The sequence below is a fragment of the Mauremys reevesii genome, linkage group 5, assembly GCF_016161935.1.
Source record: "Mauremys reevesii isolate NIE-2019 linkage group 5, ASM1616193v1, whole genome shotgun sequence".
NCBI lineage: Eukaryota > Metazoa > Chordata > Testudines > Geoemydidae > Mauremys > Mauremys reevesii.
In genome coordinates, this window is record NC_052627.1 from 97,238,062 (window position 1) to 97,254,317 (window position 16,256).

General features: G+C 38.7%; 1 protein-coding gene across 4 annotated transcripts in view; it reads right to left on the reverse strand.

Annotated features, from left to right (window-relative positions):
- The window catches only part of PGM2 (phosphoglucomutase 2), a 29,484-nt gene that overhangs the window by 4,225 nt on the left and 9,003 nt on the right, over positions 1–16,256 (reverse strand). For all 4 annotated transcript variants that reach the window (XR_005599275.1, XR_005599274.1, XM_039541347.1 and 1 more), the window contains exons 3-12: positions 12,954–13,060; positions 12,508–12,592; positions 11,970–12,053; positions 10,898–11,091; positions 10,036–10,225; positions 9,163–9,260; positions 3,148–3,328; positions 2,961–3,054; positions 1,866–1,995; positions 209–398 (exon numbers count right to left, since the gene is read on the reverse strand). Coding sequence is in view for 2 of the 4 variants with exons in the window: in XM_039541347.1 (XP_039397281.1) it covers positions 209–398; positions 1,866–1,995; positions 2,961–3,054; positions 3,148–3,328; positions 9,163–9,260; positions 10,036–10,225; positions 10,898–11,091; positions 11,970–12,053; positions 12,508–12,592; positions 12,954–13,060 (1,353 nt within the window). In the remaining 2 variants the exon portion in view is untranslated. The remainder of the gene's footprint in view (positions 1–208; positions 399–1,865; positions 1,996–2,960; positions 3,055–3,147; positions 3,329–9,162; positions 9,261–10,035; positions 10,226–10,897; positions 11,092–11,969; positions 12,054–12,507; positions 12,593–12,953; positions 13,061–16,256) is intronic.

The window sequence follows — 16,256 nt, forward strand, 5'->3', positions numbered from 1 at the left end:
AACTTGAAGCTGTAGTAAATAGCACAATCCTCCAAGTTTCCTCAGCTGACTCTGCCATTTTATGCAGCTTGGACAAGATCACAAAGTATGGCTACAAGAATCTGTGTGGTTTTTAGTTGGTATTTTCACTTTTCTCTGTGTTAAGTATATTGTTAATCATATGACTACAAAACTTGATCTATCATTATTTTTTAAAAAGGATACTTACTGCCTTTTGATCAGGCTGGCTGCTATCGTAGCCAGTAGTAAGATCCCTTACTCCAGAAACTTTAAATTTGCCACATGATTTTGGGTACGTGTTCTTTCCATCATAATTTCTAAGATTCTCAAATAGCTCTTTAATAGTTTTAGGATCATGGCAGATAAAATATGAAGCTTTAGTAATGTGGTAGCCATACCTGTTAAGAAAAAATATAATGATTTGAGAACAGATTGTGTATACCTTCTCATTGTGATACAAAACACACCATGATACATGTGTGTTTATAATGCATCTAGGTAAAGGGTTCTCAACCTTGTTCTTTCTGAGGTCCCTCAACATGCTATAAAAACTCTACACCCCACCTGTGTCATAACAATTGCATATAAAAGCCAGGGCCAGTGTTAAGGGGTAGCAAGCAGTGCAGAAGATCCTACAATACAAGATGACCAGTAACTGTTGGCCTATGCCTTGTTTATGTAATCATATACCATGTATCTGCAAAACTTTCAGTAACACACAGGTCTTACAGGCACAAAACAACATTATATAAAGACAGGGGCCAGTCCTGTGTGTAACATGAGCTCTAGTCTCCCATCAAGCACATCTCTTTGGCATTAATGGGAAATACACATACACCAGGAGCTGAATGGAGCCACCTAAGTTTAGAGTGTTGTGACTGTGTTGGTCCCAGGATATTAGAGAGACAAGGTAGGTGAGATAATATCTTTTATTGGACTAGCTTCTGTTGGTTAAAGAAACAAGCTACGCCTTGTTTACATATCTTGTGATGCATGTAGAAGATCCCTGGGGTGGATTCATGGGGGGATGAGGCTGTACCATTTCCCAAGACACACAAACCTTCAAAAGATGAGTCTAGGAGCTTAAATTCACAACTTTGCTAGACACTAAAAATCATGGTCTTAAAAAAGACTGGATTTATGACTTATTACAGCCAACTGTAAGTAACCCACTAACCCTTCCTTTTTTGTCCTGTGACTGCAGGGGTGTTAATGGGCCATTTCACCTTGAATGGCCCTTAGAATGTGTGTTAATTTCTTATGCTAATCAATCTGTTTCACCTTGTATTTAAGGGTGACACTGCCACTCCCAGACCTGAAGAGCTTTGTGTAGTTCTAAAGCTTGTGTCTTTCACCAACAGAAGTTGGTCCAATAAACTATAATATCTCACCCACCTTGTCTCTCTCTGGGACCAAGACAGCTGCCGCATTGTAAATTCAGGAGGGTCCATTTGGCACCTGGTGTATTTGTAATTCCCATTAATGCCAAAGAGATGTGCTTAATGGGAGAACAGATCTCATGTTTCATACAGAATTGGATCCTGTCTTATAGAATCAATTTTTCTTGCCTACAAGATCTATGTGGTACTTAAAGAGTTACTGAAACAGTTGTATAGCTTGTCACATGAATAAAGACTCAAACTTAACAGTCAGTTGAGGCAACTGTGTACATTCTTAAAAGAGAGAGACACAGGCACTGAATATGTTAAGCTTTGTTTTTATGAGACAGGGCAACTAGCAAGTAGATAATTATTGTTGCAAAAGTACTTTGCCTCTATATTGTATTACATATTATTCAGTAGCAAGTTAACTAACATATTGGAGATGGAGAACACCTGATAACTAGACAATGAAATTAAACTCACTCATCATAGATAGCTTTCAACTGCTGAGACAAAGACAAATTTTTGGTTGCTAGCCAACTAGACATCTCTGCAGTTATAACAGCAGCACTGACGCCATCTTTGTCCAGGACAACAGGGCTGCACATATATCCTAAACAAAAGAAAGCATATGAAAAGAAACCTGTAATAAAAGAAACTAGAGTATACAGAGAAAACCAGGTTGACAAAGAAATACTGACACGCTGCAGAAGAAGTTTTTTTTTTTTTGGGGGGGGGGGGGAGGGGGAGGGGAAGCGGGATGAAATCAAAGTTTCACAATGGTGAAGCTTAATCACAGAGTTTGGTCCCAAATTTGATTCTTTCCAGTGCCAACGGAACTCCAAAAGTCACTCTTTAACTGGTGTTGGAGTGCTATTCTTAAAAGAAAAAAAGAAGTAGCGTCCCAAATGTGCCATATTTGTATGTCAATTATTCATAACAATTAGAGTTGGGTTTTTTGTTTGTTTGTTTTTTTAAATTGTCACCCATGGAAACTTGCTTGAATCTCCAATTTCAAGTTAACTTGGCTTCTTCATGGCTCATGCATACTCTGCAATTGGAACTGCATTAACTATTCTAATGATAAATGTACAAACCAGCTCACTACCATATCTGCATCACCTGTGAAGTGCTACAATAAGTAGTAAAAACTTAGTCAACCAGGCAGATATGATACTGAACACTCCTGGGGAGTGAGTGTTGAAATGATAGGTTTCAGAGTAGCAGCCATGTTAGTCTGTATCCGCAAAACGAACAGGAGTTCTTGTGGCACCTTAGAGACTAACAAATTTATTTGAGCATAAGCTTTCGTGGGCTACAGCCCACTTCTTCGGATGCATCATGCTCTCTGTATGTATATAGATCTCCTCAATATATGTTCCATTCCATGCATCCGAAGAAGTGGGCTGTAGCCCACGAAAGCTTATGCTCAAATAAATTTGTTAGTCTCTAAGGTGCCACAAGAACTCCTGTTCTTTTTGTTGAAATGATGGCATTTTTACATAGCCACATTCTGGACAGAAGTGATCTTTACTGTTCTACAGTGCACCAGAGCTATCTATACTGTTCATTTCTTACCTATAGCTTCTTCAAATGCAAATAAAACAGTTTTCTCCTGGTCCGTGAGCTGCTTGGCTCTATTTCCCATCCACTTGAAACCTGTCAATGTCTCCTAAAGTGAGATTGCAAGGGAAGAGGGGAGAAAATGTAAGATACATTGCACAGAAAAACAAAACCATGAATAGACTTTTACACAACAGTTTACCTCAAAGTGAAAGCCTTCCTTCAGTGCAATTGCTCTCAAGATTTTGGAAGAGACAGTGCTGGATAACATGTACACATCTTTGATGGCAGTAGGGTCTTGATTCTGATTTTTCCAGCAAGTGAAGATCCACCAGCCTAAAAGAGCTCCCAGCTCATTGCCAGAAAACACTTTCCACTCACCACTGAAAACAAAACAATGCAACCATTATAAAAACAATTTAAAAAAAAGACAATACTGGAGAACATTTAATAGTTATTGTGTACAAGAAAATTGCCAGAACAGATGAAGTCATCTAACTGCTGTGAAGGTGAATTTGATTTTCAAAGGACAAATGGGAGTTAGGCATCCAACTCCCACTGAAAAAAAATCAATGGGAACTGGGTGTCTATTTCCATTTGAAAATATTCTTTATTTTTTTATCCAACTAAAACAAAACATTCTTCTTGTCATTCCCATTGGCTTCTGTGCCTGTCAAAAGCTGCAACAATTCACTATCCACATTTGATTATACTTTTTCTCCTTAGCTTTAATAGTTGTATTTTTAATTTTAAACTAAGGTATTGTGGTTTTGGAGCATCTACATCATATCTTGATTAAAAAAGACCTCATATTTACAAGCTACAGCACCAACATGACTTAGGCTATGGCTACATTAGCGCTTCAAAGCGCTGCCGCGGCAGCGCTCCCGCGGCAGCGCTTTGAAGCGCTAAGTGTAGTCAAAGCCCCAGCGCTGGGAGAAAACTCTCCCAGCGCTGTCCGTACTCCAGCTCCCTGTGGGGAATAACGGACAGCGCTGGGAGCCGCGCTCCCAGCGCTGGGGCTTTGACTACACTGGCGCTTTGTAGCGCCGCAATTTGCAGCGCTGCAGAGGGTGTTTTTTCACACCCTGCTGCAGCGCTGCAAATTTGCAAGTGTAGCCATAGCCTTAGGGAAAAACCACTCGGTACTAAATGACCATTATTTGAGTGGGTTCAGTGACAGTCTGGGCTACTAATTTTCACTTAATCACAAGTACATTAAGAATGGAAAAGTCTCAAACATAAGGAGAAATATCAAAAAGGTCAAAGCTGACTCAATTATTGGAAGAGCAAGGAAAAAGAAGGGAAAAGCAGAAGAGAAAAGGAGAGAAAGTTGTTCAAAAATCTAGTTGTGAAGGGGAACAAAGACATCACTAAAGCTGACATAAATCAAGACCTACAAAAACAGTACCTGTTGTGAAAGAGAAGCAGCCTCAGTCTCTTGCATCTATTGATGCCAATAGGCACAAAGTAATGCCCAGCAACAGTTTAGTGTAATAGCAGATGACAAACTACTTGCGTTCTAACGGGAGTTTCTGTCAAGGAAGAAGTACAGATACTGTAGAAGTCTATTCTTAACATACTAGTTAGTGTACAAACATCTTCAGCAGGAGGAAGAGGACAGGACTCAAAATGCGAGGACTGTGGCTGGCCAAGAGATCAGGAAAGAGAAAGGCACAGAAAAGCAAGTACACACATTGTGTGCTTAATTCAGACATAGCTCTCATTGCCATAAAAGTGTGCTAAACTACAAGCAGAGTTTCTAATATAGAATATTAAAGTCAGGTTTAAAAAACACCTAAAGATGCATTTGGCACTCTGCTCTAGGTAAATGTCCCCAGCAGAAGCATTTTCTTTTCCCTCAGTGCCAAGGAAGTCTTTTGTGTGTGTTTAACACATGCAACATTTTGCTGGCAGCTTGACTTTGCACCTTCTTCCTAATTAGCACATTTGCTTTTTACATTTCATTTTTGCTGGTATGCTAATGGACTTGGAAATTCTGTTCCTGACTGAAATGTACTTCTGATTTAAAACTTCAGTGCACGCATCATTACACAAAGAATGGCCCAACAGGATCAGACCAAAGGTCCATCTAGCCCTGTATCCTATCTTTGGACAGTGGCCAATGCCAGGTGCCCCAGAGGGAATGAACAGTACAGGTAACCACCAAGTGATCCATCCCCTGTCGCCCATTCCCAGCTTCTGGCAAACAGAGGCTAGGGACACCATCCCTGCCCATCCTGGCTAATAGCCATTGATGGACCTATCCTCCATGAATTTATCTAGTTCTTTTTTGAATGCTGTTATAGTCTTGGCCTTCACAATATCCTCTGGCAAGGAGTTCCACACGCTGACTGTGCGTTGTGTGAAAAAATACTTCCTTTTGTTTTAAACCTGTTGCCTATTAATTTCATTTGGTGGCCCCTCATTCTTGTATTATAAAGGAGTAAATAACTCTTCCTTATTTACTTTCTCCACACCAGTCATGATTTTATAGACCTCTATCATATCCCCCTTAGTTATCTCATTTCCAAGCTGAAAAGTCCCAAACTTATTAATCTCTCCTCATACCACAGCCATTCCATACCCCTAAATTTTTTTTGCCCTTCTCTGAACCTTTTCCAATTCCAATATATCTTTTTTGAGATAGGGTGACCACAGCTACACGCAGTATTCAAGATGTGGGCATACCATGGATTTATATAGAGGCAATATGATATGATCATTGTTCAAAAAGGGGGGGGGGGGGGGGAAGGCAAACCTAGGTATGTGTGCTAGCAAACATTAATATCCTGGAACTGACATGGCTACAACTACACAGCATAAAACATTTTAGAGTAAAGGATGACAGGCTTCATCTACATGTCCTTAATGGACCCAGGGGAGAGGGTGCTGATAAGTCCATTCCTCTTCCCAGATACAGAAATGCCTCTCTAATCCACACAGCTGGAGCAAGGAAAAGCCCTTGAGTTGCTGTAGGAATGAAGAGGATCTGAGCTCTTCTGGTGAGCAGGAAGAATACTTGTGCTCTCCTCCTCTTCTTCCGTGGGAGCTTGAGAGCCTGAGTTCATTGGAGTGGTGTAAACTCAAACCTCTCTAATTTCAACAACCACAGGAGGAGATACGGTAAATAGTCCTCTCTCAGTGCTTAGCCAGTGTCAAGGATGGGGCCTGAGTTTCAAATCACTCTGATAGCTCATACATAGTGAAATATCACCCATACTGCCCCTGCCCCTGCCCTTGGCAGCAGCAGCAGAACTTAGTTCTGTACTGCAAGGAAATGAAAACGTGAAGTCCACCTTCGGTTCAGGTTTACAGTAGGGCTGTTGATTCATCACAGTTAACTCACACAATTAACTCAAAAAAAATTAATAGAGACTAAAAATATTAATCGCAGTTTTAATCATACTGTTAAACAATAGAATACCAATTGAAATGTATTAAATATTTTTGGATTTTTTCTACATTTTCAAATATATCGATTTAAATTACAACACAGAATACAAAGTATACAGTGCTCAGTTTATATTATTTTTATTAAAAATATTTGCACTGTAAAAAACAAAAGAAATAGTATTTTTCAATTCACTTCATACAAGTACTGTAGTGCAATCTCTATCATGAAAGTGCAACTTATAAATGTAGATTTTTTTGTTACATAACTGCACTCAAAAACAAAACAATGTAAAACTTTAGAGCCTACAAGTCCACTCAGTCCTAGTTCTCATTCAGCCAATCGCTAAGAAAAACATGTTTGTTTCACATTTACGGGCGATAATGCAACCCACTTCTTAATTACAATGTCACGTGAAAGAGAGAACAGGTGTTTGCGTGGCACTCTTGTAGCCGGTGTCACAAGATATTTATGTGTCAGATGCGTTAAAGATTCATATGCTTCTTCATGCTTCAGCCACCGCTCCAGAAGACATGTTTCCATGCTGATAATGCTCATTAAAAAATGTGTTAATTAAATTTGTGACTGACCTCCCTGGGGGAGAATTGTATGTTGCCTGCTCTGTTTTACCTGCATTCTGCCATATATTTCATGTTATAGCAGTCTCAGATGACCCAGCACATGTTGTTCGTTTTAAGAACACTTTCACTGCAGATTTCACAAAAACACAAAGATACCAATGTGAGATTTCTAAAGATAGCTACAGCACTCAACCCAATGTTTAAGAATCTGAAGTGCCTTCCAAAATCTGAGAGGGACGAGGTGTGGAGCAAGCTTTCAGAAGTCTTAAAAGAGCAACACTCCAATGCAGAAACTACAGAACCCAAACCACCCAAAAAGAAAATCAACCTTCTGCTAGTGGCATCTGATTCAGATGATGAAAATGAACATGCATCAGTCTGCACTGCTTTGGATCATTATCGAGCAGAACCCATCATCAGCACGGACCCTGTCCCCTGAAATGGTGGTTGAAGATAAAGGGACATATGAATCTTTAGCGTATCTGGCACGTAAATACTTTACAACACCAACTACAACAGTGCCATGCGAACACCTGTTCTCACTTTCAAATGACATTGTTAACAAGAAGCAGGCAGCATTATCTTCTGCAAATGTAAACAAACTTGTTTGTCTGAGTGATTGGCTGAACAAGAAGTAGGACTGAATGGACTTGTAGGCTCTAAAGGCTATTAGCCAGGATGGGTTAGGAATGGTGTCCCTAGCCTCTGTTTGTCAGAGGGTGGAGATGGATGGGTAGGAGAGAGATCACTTGATCATTACCTGTTAGGTTCACTCCCTCTGGGGCACCAGGAAATTGGCCACTGTCGGCAGACAAGATACTGGGCTGGATGGACCTTTGGCCTGACCCAGTATGACCATTCTTATGTTTTAAATGCATTTTTTTGTACATAATTCTACATATGCAGCAAAGAATCCTGTGGCACCTTATAGACTAACAGACGTTTTGCAGCATGAGCTTTCGTGGGTGAATACCCACTTCTTCGGATGCAAGCCTTCTACGTATGTAAAGGCAACTGTCATGCTAGAGATTGCACTACAATACTCGTATTAGGTGAAATGAAAAATACTATTTTTTTTTACGGTGCAAATATTTTTATCAACAATAAATGTCAACTGAGCACTGTACACTTCATATTCTGTGTTGTTACTGAAATCAGTCTACTTGAAAATGTTGAAAACATCAAAATATATAAATAAATGGTATTCTATTATTGTTTAACAGCGCGATTAATCCTGTTTAATTGTTTTAATCACTTGACAGCCCTAGTTTACAGCTGTATAGATTAACTTCTGCTCTACCAGATCAGGTGAAATGAGAAACATTAAATGTCTGGGTGGTAGTATTCAGCAGTGCACTCCAACTGAATCTCTGTCATCTGGTACAGCTTTCAAGAAGCTGTCTATATGATGCTGGTCACTCAAGGGGACTATGGGATGGTGAGTCAGAATTACAAGTCACATAGGCTACAGGCACATCTGACAAAGGTGACAAGTCCCCACTTTCTGTGGCCCAAGCAACAGAATCTAAATAGGCACAAATGTCCAGCTCTGCATCTTTTACAATGGAATTGAGAACTAGTAGCCAGATCATCAGAAGTTGCTGAGCACCTACAAATCTCATAGGCGTCAATGTGAGATGCAGATACACAGCATCTTTGAAAAAATCAGGCTCAAGGTGTCTAATAAATATCTTAACATATGTAGTCAATCACTACCCCTATTCTTGAACTGGGAAAAAGATAGAAGGGGTTGATATCAATGAATTACGCTGTCCCCCTGATTCTGGAGGTCAATGAAAGAGTGACATGCAATTAAAGATGTTAGTTGCTACTTACTAAATGAAATGAGTGAGAAAGCATGTTTTGCAGTGTACTACGGAAGATTTCTATTTAAAAACCTTGATAAACTATAAAGTAGACTAAGCTATTTGGGGTAAGAGCTGTCTCTTCATATTTGTCTTCTTTTTGTATGTTACCTGGCATAATGGACTCTAAACCATCATTGCAGCCTCTGGGTGCTATTGCAATATAGGTATTATAAATTCCCCCCGCCCTTCCTCCCCACACTTTTAGAGCCCTCAGGTTTTCCCAACAACATCTATGAAAGGTAAGGCTAGAAGGAACCATTGTGATCATCTAGTCTGACCTCCTGCATAATACAAGTCACAGGGCTTCTTAGAATTAAATCAGGCTTCAAGTCACATAGCTGTGGTTGAACTACAGCATATTTTTATTACTGTACCTTTCTTGTTTCTCTGCAACAAGAAGTCGATCAGCATCTGGGTCATTTGCTAAAATAATTCCAGCCCCTTCTTTTTCAGCCAAAGCAAAAGATAACGTCTAGAAAACAATGGTAAAGTGCAACATCAGAGAAGGATCAGTACTTCCAAATATTTCCACTTTCTTATAGGTCTGTAACATTCCCATTTTATTTTAATTTGAACCCACAAAGCTATGTTTATAGCAGAAATGCCGTCCTTAATTCATTCAAGGGTACCCTCAGTATTGCAGAGATCTCAGTGGGTAGCAGCAGTACATTAAAATAAAATATGGAGTGTGAACAATAAATCAAATTACACTTTTTTCTACATTTGGGGGCTGATTCAAAGCCCACTGAAGTCAATGAGACTGCACTGAAGTTAATGGGACTACTCACACAAGTCAAGTTACTCCCATGAATGTTTGCAGATAAGGCCTTAGATATCTACATTTAATATCATCTTATTCTATAGTTTAACTGTTAACCACTGATGGATCCAGGTTGTTAAAAATGTATTGTAAATCGGACATTCTTTAAAGATGGAGGAACATTCTCAGTTTGTTTTTTTAAGGGCCATTTTATTCTCCATGCTGATACTGTATATTCTACTAAAGAGTTAAAGAAAAAAAATCTTCTAGTAGTTTATCTTGTTATTAGATAACCAGTTCATTAAAAGCTAAACAGGAACTATGAAAAAACACTGGTTAGCGTTTCAAGAAATCGAACAGAATGGAAACTCAAAATGAAAAACTATTTTATGAAAATTTCATACCTAGGTTTACAGTGACAATTTCTGGCTGGTGGACAGAACACTTTTTAATATAGATTGCAAATATTTAAAAAAAAGATATTTACCAGTACACCTTTACCCTCTTCAGGATTTGGGTACTTTACTGTTGGAAATTCTGGATCAGGATCCTTCTGTTCAGCAACAGCCAATGGAGGTTTAAAGTCAAATGCCTTAAAGGCTGACTGCACAAATTCATGGCCTACACCATGCACAGAAGTGTGGACGAACTTCAGCTTTGTTTCCTTGTTTATATTCCTGAAATCAAGTAAATTAATGATGATGTTCAATTAATATGGCCACTGTGTGCCACTTAATGGGGTTCAGAAACAACCATGACTCAATGCTCTGCAACAATGTTAAACTACGAAGCCAAAGAAAGACAGTTTGTATTAAAAGGCCTTTTTTACCCCTCTCTCTAGCGCTACATATGACTGTACCAAGATATCAGATAGAGCCTTATAGAGCACCAGAGGAGGGAAAGAACATGCATGACTGGCTGATAAGATTCAGTATCTCAAGTTGAGTAATGGCATTTAAACGGACTTCTACATAGGAGCAGAAGCTACACTGAACTACAGTGCTATCTGTTGCTATGTTATTTATCTTTCACTCATATGCTTGTGTTATATTTTTTAACTACTTTAGAGGCACATACAACTAAGAACTAAACCACTTCTCCTCCTAAGTAGATGCATAATGCTTGTTTATAATATTACAGCATCATTTTTCATATATTCCTGGCTTTCTAGTGTATTGAGTTTAGCAGTAGCTAGCCTAAGGGTAAAGTTAATGTAAGTGACAGAAATTAAAGTTTTGGTACCCAGCTCCTCCCCCTCCCCACCCCCAGTTTTAGTTTCAATCTTTCTTGTTTAAAATCAAGTTAAAAATATAGGTTTGTCACCAAGAGAATGACAATCACCAGCTCACCTGTGAAAGCAGTGCTTTTGTATGTCTTTAAAGTATTCCTTATTGATAGTGACATAAGGATCATGAAGTAGCAAGCTGCTGTCAACCAGACTGTCATCCCAAGCCTGAGGCCATGGCTCTTGGTTCTCTTCGATAGCTTGAGAGATTCCTTTGTCATGAGGTGAGGTTATCTGTGCACCATTTTCCCAATAAACCTAAATGGTACACAGGACACACAGGGGTTATTTTTAAACATTAATACCTTTACTGATTTTAGTTGGCTAAATCCTGGCACAACTCATGGCCGATTCCAGTAAATACAGCTAAAACAATACAGTGTAACATACTTTGGATATAGATTTCCCTAAGCTTTGTTTTTCCTGAGGATGTACTACCCTATATTTAAATCCCCCTCAGAAAACAAGTAGACCATCATCAGGCTCATCTCATTTAGAGATAAAACCAAATTTCAGGCCATTTGCTAGGCAGGTAGTTAATACTTGTCCACAGAACACTGTATCAACCTACATAGTTTCCTCTAATTTGATATATAACCACTATGCATGAGACAAGGAAAAAAAGGGGGGGGGGGGAAGAATTTGTTTGGGGTACTAAAAAGACAATTTTTAACTGTAAAAACAGTCAAAAACTTTTAATCACCTACACCACCTGCTTCTCTTGGTCTTCGAACTACTTCCACACACGCGACAAATCATTAATTTAAGTCATGTTACTATAAAATTCGTAAAACTTTCAAAGGGCTGAACATATTTGAAAAAGCAGCAAATTATTGAAAATAAACATATAACATTTTAGAACACTGAAGCAACTCATTCTGGAGGAATGAACACAGGATGAATGACAAAGATCTGAGTTCTAACGTTGCCTCTGCCTCTAACTTGCTGTATAGCCCTGGGCCAGCCACTGTCTCATCTGTAAAATGGGGATGATACTACTTACCTTCCTCCTTCCTAGGGCTACTATGAAGATTAAGGACTGGATAGCTTTTTCAACATACAGAGTGCTATTATAAATGCTATTATTAAATAGTCATGTCTGAAAACAGTGGAAGATTTAAGTTATATAGGAATACCTTGTAACCATTATCTTGTTTTGGGTTATGGGAAGCAGTAATCATAATTCCAGCAGAAAGTTTCAGATGAGTTATTGTGTAGGGCTGTAAAACAATAGTATAAAGAGTTATCCTGGAGTCTCCATCTTGCCAAATTCTGCGAATCAAGCCATCGCTGCACCCGTTCAATCATTATTTCAAGTCTAGAAAATATCAGTATTCTCTTTACTGATTGTGAGCCATGCCATCTAGTGGCTTGACTGGTTAATTGCAGACATATTCAGTACCACACATGTCCAATAAACGTGTAAGGTCAAACAAAGAATATTTGATTTTCCAAAGACTAAATCTGGACTGAATATACCAAAATAACAAAAGCAAAGAAATAATGTATATGAAAAATGTTAGCCCAGCAGCTAGGATCTTAAATAAGCCTGAGAGTAGCAAACCAATGAGCTGATAGATCAGTTTGGTTTTTCTAAAAAAAGATTATAATAGTTTTTTGTACTTGACAGTACCCCATTATGTTGTATGAAAAAGAAATTATAGACAACCATACCACAAAAGGTGTTGGTGTTATATTGGAGAAGAGGTACACTGGAATTCCCTGACTGATGAAAGTTGTTGCAGCAAGCCTTGCAAACCTAAATGACAATAAAAGTTTATTTGGAAATACATTCATGAGATTCTCTCACTAGCCAGTTAAATAAACCTCACAAGCAGCATACAGATTTGATTCTGGTATAATTTTTGTCCCTTATTCTGGTTACAAACATGGTCCAAATTTGCAGTACAGACTGGATTTTACCTGTGTTTCATACCAAAATGCAAAAGAAGAGCAAAGTTATATTTCTTATCTTCAGATGTACAGTGTACACACTTTTACATTCAAACTGGACACACATCTAACTGCTCCAAAGAAAATGCTATTGAAGCAGTGACCAAACTAGAATAGATTCCATATAACATGCAAGGAAAATCATTTCTACAAATTACTAAGAGTACCTCTTGCTGCTACTTCCACTTGAAGGATGGGCGCGAGCATCAAAACCAATGACTACCCCTCTTTTCTTTAGGTCACTGAAGTTCTTTTCAAGGTACCTGCAAAATCCCTAAAGACAAAAAACTCAGAACTCAATCTTAGTATTTTTAAATGTGGCTGCAATAAATTTTAAAATCTTAAAAAAAAAAAAGCCAATTACTCTGAATTGGTTTAGGGTACAATTTTCCAGGAGCAAGAAACACTGACTGAAAACCAAGAAAATGTTGAGTCTTCAAACAAAAAACTACCATTGATTGGTTTTATAATGTGAATAATTCCACATGAAAAATTTAAATCCAGGTAGATTAGATAAAAATGATTATTTTGGATTACAGTACTTCAAAAATGATTAATTCAGATGCTCTTTTCCCATGCTTCTGGCCTGAAAAAGTAATAACTACTATTCAATACATTCTATTTTTAATCTCAAAAACAACAAAATGAAGCCTGTTTAGGACAAAGTAAATAAGTGACACAGGATATACCCTTACTTTTATTCAGCATCTCCACGTACAGCAAATCTACTCTAGAATGTATGTGGTATTAGAACTTTTATGCAAATTGAGGGTTACTCCGATTTACTAAATTGGCTTAATTTGTGATTTCTTAGATTTTTAATGATTGAGACAGTAGGAAAAGCAATTGAGCTCCTTTAACTAAGCTAACAATTTTGTACATAAATCAGGGTTGTCAAGTGATTAAAAAAAAATCAAAATTAACCGTGCCACTAAACAATGAAATCACTTATTTAAATATTTTTGGATGTTTTCTACAGTTTCAAATATACTGATTTCAATTACAACACAGAATACAAAGTGTATAGTGCTCACTTTATATTTATTTTTTTTATTACAAATACTTGCACTGTAAAAAAGGAACAAAAGAAATAGTATTCCAATTCACCTAATACAAATACTGTAGTGCAATCTCTATCATGAAAGTTGAACTTACATTTGTAAAATTATGTACAAAAAAATAATTGCACTCAAAAATAACAATTTCAATTTAGTTTCAATTTAAAAAACTTGAGAGCCTACAAGTCCACTCAGTGCTACTTCTTTTTCAGCCAATCACTCAGACAAACAAGTTTGTTTACATTTGCAGGAGATAATGCCATTTGCTTCTTATTTAAAATGTTACCTGAAAGTGAGAACAGGCATTGGCATGGCACTGTTGTGGCTGGCATTGCAAAGTATTTACACGCCAGATGCGCTAAAGATTCATATGTCCCTTCATCTTCAACCACCATTCCAGAGGACATGCTTTCATGCTGATGACGGGTTCTGCTCGATAACGATTCAAAGGAGTGTGGACCAATGCATGTTCACTTTCATCATCTGAATCAGATGCCACCAGCAGAAGGTTGATTTTTTTTTTGGTGGTTCGGGTCCTGTAGTTTCTGCATCTGAGTGTTGCTCTTTTAACACTTCTGAAAGCATGCTCTACAACTTGTCCTTATGAGATTTTGGAAGGCACTTCAGATTCTTAAACTTGAAAAAGATAACTGTAGTTATCTTTAGAAATCTCACATTGGTACCTTCTTTGCATTTTGTCAAATCTACAGTGAAAGTGTTCTTAAAACGAACAACATGTGCTGGGTCATCATCCGAGATTGCTGTAACATGAAATATATGACAGAATGCGGGTAAAACACAGAGCAGGAGACATACAATTCTCCCCCAAGGAGTTGAGCCACAAATTTAATTAATGCATTTTTTTTAAATGAGCATCATCAGCATGTCCTCTGGAATGGTGGCTGAAGCATGAATGAATCTTTAGCACATCTGGCACGTAAATACCTTGCAACGCCAGCTAGAAAAGTGACATGCAAACGCCTGTTCTCACTTTCAGCTGACATTGTAAATAAGAAGCGGACACCATTATCTCCCGTAAATGTAAACGAGCTTGTTTGTCTTAGTGCTTGGCTTGTAGGCTCTAAAGTTTTACATTGTTTTTGAGTGCAGTCATGTAATCAAAAAAAAAAAATATCTACAGTTGTAAGTTGCACTTCCATGATAAAAAGATTGCTCTACAGTACTTAGATGAACTGAAAATTACTAGAATTTAGTAGGTGGAGTCGAAGTTACATGGCCCAATGTGAGTGGTGGGCTCCTGCGCTGGTCTGGGCGTAGGGGAGTAGCCCCTTTCTGGTCTCCTCTTCTTCTCGGGCACTGGGGACTGAGAATGGTGCCACCCACTGCCCTATGTGGGACACCTATGTGGGGAACCCTGCTGGTGCCAAGGGTCTCTGGCAGAGTCCTTCCTCAGCGCTGACTCGTGCCTCATTAGTGCTGGCACCTTGCACACTGATGCTGAGGTGCTCTGACGGCTCCGCCGAACCAGGGTCCGAGCGAGGATGTAGAGCAGCCTCCATCAGAAGAATCTTGAGGCACTGATCCATCTCCTTCTGAGTCCTCAGATAAAATCCCTTGCAGATCTTGCAGCATTCCTTCTGGTGACTCTCCCCCAAACACTTTAAGCAGGAAGCGGGGCGGGGGTCACTTCTTGGCATAGACTCGCCACACGCTGCGCTGGGTTTAAACTCCAGGGATCGAGGCATGCCCGGGTACCAGAGTAAAAGGGGGTAATAAAGGGAGAGGGGGTGATGTTATCTAATGAAAACATGACCATGCAAAGTATTCTTGCTACAACTGTTATATAATTGCAACAAATCTTATATAAAGTGTGACACATTGCCAGAAAGGGCTAAGCAGCTTGCAAGTTGATTGACTCTGGGTCAACCATTAGGGACATATTAGAAAAGTGTGTATGGTAATTAAGGCCATTCTATGGTAGATAAGGTAGAACTTTGAAATGCAAACCTATATTGTTCGAAATTAGAGGTAATGCTAATTGTATGTGTGTACTCATATCCTGTTTAATGCTAGCCATGTAAACAGACAGTTCCTGTCTGTCTCTATAGCTATTGATTCAGAGATCAAAAGGGAATATTAACATTTAGATGAATCTTGGGTGCAATAATGTTATTGTCTGTATGTCTCTTTAAAGTTTGTGATAAAATAATTTATCCATTAAGTAGTTTATGTTAATCCATGTAGTTAATTACCGGTGAGGTTTAGGAAACAGAAGGTTACATTAGAAGCCTATTGTTCACCCAGGACTGTATGGTCAAGTGGCTGCTAGAAAACTGTATAAAAGACCCTTGGGCTCTGATCCTGTCATCTCAAATCTGCTTGAAGCTTCAATGCAGGGGAAGCTTAAGCCACAAGATTGAGATCCCAGCTCTGACTGGACCACCCTGAATA